Source organism: Neovison vison, chromosome 12, assembly GCF_020171115.1.
Source record: "Neovison vison isolate M4711 chromosome 12, ASM_NN_V1, whole genome shotgun sequence".
Classification (NCBI taxonomy): domain Eukaryota; kingdom Metazoa; phylum Chordata; class Mammalia; order Carnivora; family Mustelidae; genus Neogale; species Neogale vison.
The window spans coordinates 12,195,720-12,202,610 of NC_058102.1; the positions used below are offsets into that span (position 1 = coordinate 12,195,720).

Sequence of the window (6,891 nt, forward strand, 5' to 3'; positions counted from 1 at the left end):
GAGTCCCAAAGATTTGCGGGAGCAACTGCGTCCATTTTATCCCCAGATCGGCTCATCTCAGCCCAGCAGGGCAATGCCATCCTCAGTAAAGCTGAGTCTTGCATCACACAAGGTTCAACATGAAGATTCGCACACCAACTTCCTAATGCTCACCCCTCACGTTTTCAGAACAGAGACCAACCTCCGAAACCGGCCCCCCTCTACTCCCTCCCTCACCCCTTCTCCCCAGGAATATTCAAGAGACAATCGGGGAAAAGTTCAGCTCCCCAAGGGTAACAGAGCCCAAGAAAAACACTTCAGGTTACTATCAGGCACTGGAGTTTATTATTTCACACAAAAGTTAGAGGCCAAGGCCACAGTGTTGTTAAACACCTCCCTACCCCCCATCCCACCCACAAACCCACCCCCACTCTGCTATAAAAACAGAACATAACAAAACACCAGAGCTCAGGTGCAGCCAAGAACAAAGAGTGGCTCCAACAAAAACAAGACAGACACAAGACACAACATCTTTGCACATTTATATAAAAACTTGCCACGGCCCGCAGAGAAAGAGGTCATGGCATGTCAAGGAGACCGTGAACTCGGGACCCTTGGCGGTTCGAGACAGCTGCCACTTCTGGCCATGTCTTCGGGGCTCTGCTGCAGGAACTGGGGGTGCTGAGGGCCCAGGAAGGATCCCTCATCCCACTTTGGAAGTTCATGTCTGTGAGGTGGATGTGCTTTGGGTTGGGGAAGATGCCACAGACTCCCTTCCCAAAGAGAGGGATGCAAGGACAGGGCAGAGGGCACTGACAACCCCTCATGCCTAAGGTAAGGAAGCCAGCCAAGAGAGAGTTCCTCTACAGAATGTCCTCCATTGGACAGAGTTCACAGTGTACAGGGCCAGCGCCCTTGCGTTCACATGACATAAAGCCCCATAGCCACCGTCGCCACCAGAAAGCTGAGCGTAAGGACCCATCGGAGGAGCGGTGCCTGGGAGAGAACGTTGAGCTGGAGCTTCCCTCTGGGAGGCTCCGTGGGAGTCGAGTCTGCAAGAGAGAAGGGGGCAATGTCACCAACAGGTGGATAGAGGTGGGAGATGAGGGGGTCCCAGAAAAAACACAGCAAAAGGGCCTCAGCGGTCCCTAGTACTGTTCCTGCTCAATGCCAGGATTCTGCTAATGCAGACAGGGTGCCCTCTGGCCACTGCTTGGATCCCTCCAAAGACAGGGAGCTTACTACTTCTCGAAGCTGTCCACATTTCCATCTTCAGCCAGCCCACACTGTGAGAACACACCCTCCAGGGGCACTCGATGGGACCGCACTTTGAGAACTGCTGCATGAGGGTAAAGACCCCTCCTCCTACCAGGTAGCCCAGTCCATCCCATTGGACCTGGCCTCATTCCCACGTTCCCAGGTATAGTTCCACCAACAGAGGGTTCCACATGGTCCCAGCTCAGGTGGGGAAGCCCCAGGGCAGGTTGGGGACAGTGGCTCCAGGAGCAAAGGAAAAAGACCCAGGGGTTCCTTGTCTTCCCAGTGTCCCATGGCACTAGGACAGCTCCCGACTCTTGCTCAGTTCACGACCTCAGGGTCATGAGATCAAGCCCCACATTGGGCTTCACACACACAAAAAAAGAGGCTCTGCCCACGACTCCTGACAGTCCTTTCTGTGCATGTCTGTACTCCTAAGCCAATGAACTAGAACTTGTCGACTGCCCTTGATTTTAGAGATGGGGAAGACTGAGGTGTGGAGAGGCTGCACAGCTGGCCCTGAGCCACACCAGAAGGACGGCCCCAGGCCCCTGTGCCCATGCCCTGCTTCTCATTTAAAACACTCAGAAGACAGAACAGCCGAGAGGTACTGAAGACAGACCACCGGGCCCCGGGATCCCCTCCCACAGAGCCCATCCCAGTGGGTCCGGGAGCCTCACCTTGTGCCCTGCTGCCTGCCCGCCGGCGCAGCCCCGGGGCCTGCGAGGGGCTCTGGTCCTCGGCGTCCCGGCTCAGCAGCTCCTGCAGCTCCTCAAACAGCTGAGAGACAGAAGACACACAAGCCCGTCCCGGTGAGAGATGGCGGTAGGCCCCAGCCGATGGTGGTATTTTAAGCTGTCCTCAGAAATCTTGACGACTTCACGAAATCGTGAAGAAAAATACTAAGCAGTCCCATTCCTGTCACCCAGCTTTTGAGGAAAAATGTCACAGGTGCATCCGTGTCGCCTGCCCGCTCCTCCCCATGTGCTTGCAGATAACCAGCATCCTGCCATGGGGACATCCTGGTCATGCCCTTCCCCTGTGTCCTGGCCACACCTGCGCCACCTGGGGACGCCCTCTCCCCGCAGTGCCAACCTGGCCACATAACCACGCACCCACGACATCAATATTGTCAGCGAGTGCGGTCACAGAGGGCTACAATGGTACCCCATCACATGCCCAGAGAACACAAACTAACAGAACAGGGCTGGCCCTGTGCCAGCTCCTGCCATGATCAGTATGAACTTGACCCTCCCAAGAGGCGGGTACTGTTCTATCCCCATTTTACAGACGGGGCGACTGAGGTAATAAAGACCACCCAGCTGGTCAGTGGCAGACCTGGAGGCCCAGCTTCACCACGACCCCCGCCCCGGGCTGCCAGACCCTCACCTGGATGTTGAGGAGGAACGCCGTCTTCGCCTCCTCGAGGATTCTCTGCCTGACCTTGGGGGTCATCTCCAGAGAGTTCATGCGGGAGCGGTAGAGCTGCTTGAACTTGGTGGCGCTGGCGATGTTGGGGAAAGTGAAGAAGTCCACACCCTCGCCGGAGCTGGGCAGGTCCAGGGCCTTCTGAGCAATCTTCTTGAGGACCTGACCCCCTGACAGGTCGCCGAGGTAGCGGGTGTAGGCGTGGGCCACCAGCAGCTCTGGCTCCTTGCGCCCCACCTCCTGGAGTCGCTGCACATAGCGCCGGCTGGCCTGCGTGTAGGGGATGGCCTCCTGCCAGTGGGTTCCGTACCAAAAGGCCATGTCCCGCTCCAGGGCAGCCTTGCGGTGCAGCTCTTCTGGGAAGTAAAGCGGGGCGAAGACTGGGTTGTCCTTGTTGCGCTCGATTTCCTCCTCCAGGGCCACGTAGACATGGTACAGAGAGGCCATCACCAGCTGAAATGGTCACACGAGCGGTTTGAGCTGCTGGCCTCGAGGAAAAACCCCATCCAGCCCCTCCGCGGCTGTCTTGGCGAGACCCTCGGGATACCCCCACCCACCCAGGCAGGGCCCCCACCTTCTGCTTGCCCCCGGCCCCATCTCCCACTGCACCGCAGAGGGCAGGTCAGGGGAAAACTTGACCACGCGCTTGACACACCCGAAACCCTGGTATTCCACGGATGAACACGCAGCCTAACTCAGCCCTTATAAAACCCCACAGAGGACTTGTCATCCCCGCTTTACAGAAAAGCAGCTAAGCTTGGAGAGGGTAGGAGACGGTGAGCCCTCACGGCTAGCAAGAAATGAAACTGGAGTCGGGCCCAGGCGTTGCCAGGAGCCAACGCGGCCCTGGAGCAAGGGAGGACCGGAAAGAACGCATTCACGGGAGCTTCCCAGCGCCTCTGGACTTGGACCTCCGGGTGACTGTCTGTGGGGCCAAGTCTCCTTCCCAGAGACCCACTCTGAACTCCACCACCTCCAGAGGCTGGCCTGGGGGAGACCAGCCCGGCACAGCTTGACTTGGGGACCCTCCCATCACACATTAACCCTCGATCTGGAGTTTGAAAGGACAAAGTTTACATGCTCTGGTTGAGGTTTCCAAGTTCTTTCTGAGCCACAGACCTTCTCAGTGGGGGCAGAAAGCCCGGAAGCCTGATACAAAACCACCCGGGTCATCAAGGGAGCTGACCTGGTTTGAACCTGGGCTCAGCCGGGCCCAGGCTGCGGGCCCTGGGGTAAGCCACTCGCCCTCTCTGGGTAATTGAAGGTCTGAGCAGCTGTGTCCAGACCAGCCTCGGTCCCCTCCCCTGCCAAAGAGGACAACGATGTCCTCCAGGGGGCCGCTGGGAGAGTCAAGCAGGGTGACCCAGGTCAAGTACAACGCACAGGCTGGCACTTGGCCCTCGGTTCCCAGGCTGTGGTGATAAACGGCACCTCCTTCAGCATCATCTGGGTGAGCACTGGGCTCTCTCCCGGATCTCCATGCTCACTTCGAACTTAGGGGCTTAGAGGTAAGATCCAAAGTCCCAGTGGCTGGGGGTAGGATACCCCGGGAGCCACCACCCCGGCTCCTGCTTCCCCCCAGTTCCAGTCCAACCACTGGGTGCATGCCATCTTTTTGTGAAAAGAAGGAGGAGCACAGGGAGAGGGAGCTGAGACCAAATGCAGCAGTCGCAGGAGGCAGCCAAGGGCCTGACCCCCTAGAACAGCACAGCACCTGCCGCCAAAGTGTCTCTCCGGTTCGAAGTGCGGGGAGCGTGCAGACCACAAAAGGAAGGGGTTTCAGCAGTCGGGGGACAGGGCTTCCCACCTCAGCAACCCCATTTAACCTGAACAAGCCTGTCCTCACACTGATGTCTGAGCACCCGACCCCGGCCTGATTCTTCGAGTGATCACCCGCTGTTTGCATGAATTCCTGAGCCGTGCGGGCAAACAGCAAAAATCCGTGCCTAGCAGAGAGTGGGTGCCTAAGAAGACCCCGCTGTCGTAAGCTGCCCACAGGCTGCCTGGTGAGGAGGTGGCTGTGCTCGGGCTCGAACCCATGCCACCCCCTGCCTCAGGTCAGGAGCACAGGCTCTGAAGGAACACCAACCTCGGTTTGAGTTCAGCCTTTCCCATTTACCTACTGGCTGTGTGACCTCCCGCTAGCTGCTTCACCTCTCTGGGCCTGCTCTTCCTTGCCTTCCTTCCCCCAGACCTGGGGCACAGGTTAGCAACAGAGTATGTAAAACGCCCAGCACAGAACAGGTACTCAGTGGACGGCTCTAGAGCCCCAGCAAACCCTCCCCCCCACAATGGCACGTAGCAGGCTGTGAATTTGCTGTGTGACCTTGAGCAGACCACCTCCCCTCTTTAAGCCTCAATGTCATCTGCAAAAATGATTCCCTTGGACATGCCCCTCTGGTCCCTCAGTGTCCCTGGTCCCAATCCCTGCTCAAACCACTGGCCTGAGTGCCTGGGACACACACCCATTACGTCCTCCAGCAGGGCTTGTCCCACCAGGCCACATACCTTAAAACCTTTTCGGGTCACCAGGCCTTTCTGGAAGTTCTTCATGAACTCGGCATTCTCTGCCTGGACGTGCACTTCCTTGGTGGCTTCCTTCAGGGCCTCTGACAAATCCTGGGGCATGCTGCAGAGGGGAGGCGGGGAGGGTGAACAAGGGTGGCTCTGAGCAGGGTTCCTCCGAAAGCTGGAGCTCCTGGGGACACCACCTGTGTATCCGCAGGTCTTCGAGCACTATCGGGCTTCTCTGAAGAAGTCAGTCCAGCCTGCCACCTAATACAGGGGCAACGTTCCCGACTGCCTTAGGATGCAGCCCCGACAACGTGCTCCAAGTCACACAACCAACTGGGAAATCCTGGCACCAGTGACTATGGGGGGAGGGGTTTGCAAGGCCCAGTGAGAAGCAGCCCCAGCAGTATGAACATTCATATTTTAGGTCATAATTTCTTCGATTGGCTCTAGACCCCAGATTTAATTCATTTATTCTGTTGATATTTCAGACACAAATCTCTTATAATGTTACGCTAATCATGAAAGTGCTTGGGTTAAAAAAAAATCTGCAAAACTATTTTACTCGAAGAAAAAGTCCCTTTCTGGGAATATTTCTGCTCTATGTCCGCATCCACCTCCCACAGAACAGTTATTTCTCCTTTCTCTCCCTCACCCTTTCCAGAAACATCACCCTGTTCTGTACATGCTGGTCAGACTCCTGGGAGAAGGGAAGGAGCCACACTTGGAGGTGAACAGACTGTGGTTCAGATCCTAGCTTGGACACCTGCTAACCAGAGGGCCTTGGGCTTCCCGCCTCCCTGAACAGTGCAGTCCTCATCTGTAAAATAGGGACAGGACAGCCACTGTGGTGCCTCCTTCAGGTGCTGGACTCCTAGTAAGAGGAGGACGTGGCCACCAGGGGGCTCTGGTAAGAGAACCAGCCACTGTCACCCAGGCACCGCAGCCCCACAGATTCCAGATTAAGCAGAAAGCACCTCCAAAGACATTAAAAAGTCTAAATAAATAAACAAAAGAATACAATAAAATAAAATAAAAACCATAGGGACACTCCCATCTGGTCACCCAACCTGTGGCAGCCAGACGTGTAAATAACCTTTCTCCCTCTAACGACCCCACCGGCTGAGACCGAAACCCGGCTCCTTAGTCCAAAGCCCAAGGGGACTCAGGGAAGAGGCTCCCGGCACTGTCTCCGGGAGAGGCTGGAGCCGAGAGCTAGGCGGCGCCGCAGGGGCTGCCCACCCGGGAGAAGTCGGTCCCCGCGCCCCGCGCCCCGCGCCCCGCGCCCCGCGCCCCGCGCCCCGCGCCCCGCGCCCCGCGCCCCGCGCCCCGCGCTTGCCTGTCGGGCTGCGGGCGCTCCATCCTGCCGGCGCTCGGTGTCTCGGGGGCTGGCTCCGACGTCTCCCGGACGCACAAGAGGACGTGCGAGAGTGACTGTGCCCGAGCGGGGCCGCGCCGTCCATTTATCCCAGCCGCGGGTCACGTGGCGGCGGCCAGCAGCTGATCCCCACATTGGGCCCGACGTTGCAACACCCGCGCCGCGCCCGCCCCAGGCCAGCGGGGGTGGAGGGGGGGGCGGTCATATGACCCAAGGAAAACAAAGCAATTTAAAACAGGACGCTTAAAAAAAAGAAAAAAGAAAAAAAATTCTGGAAATCTGAGTAGCCCTGTGATTTCATCCCTTACAGAGGCCCCCATGCCAGGATGGGACCTGCG

The 6,891-nt window shown here is 57.6% G+C and overlaps 1 protein-coding gene across 1 annotated transcript; it reads right to left on the minus strand.

The window, feature by feature from the left end:
* Positions 1 to 301: 301 nt before the first annotated feature.
* HMOX1 (heme oxygenase 1) lies at positions 302 to 6,632 on the minus strand. Its single transcript, XM_044227441.1, has 5 exons — positions 6,515 to 6,632; positions 5,173 to 5,293; positions 2,626 to 3,117; positions 1,917 to 2,016; positions 302 to 1,031 (listed from the first exon to the last, which is right to left on the minus strand). Exons 1-5 carry the CDS (start codon positions 6,535 to 6,537, stop codon positions 901 to 903), a joined length of 867 nt encoding a protein of 288 aa, XP_044083376.1. The 5' UTR covers positions 6,538 to 6,632; the 3' UTR covers positions 302 to 900.
* Positions 6,633 to 6,891: the final 259 nt, after the last annotated feature.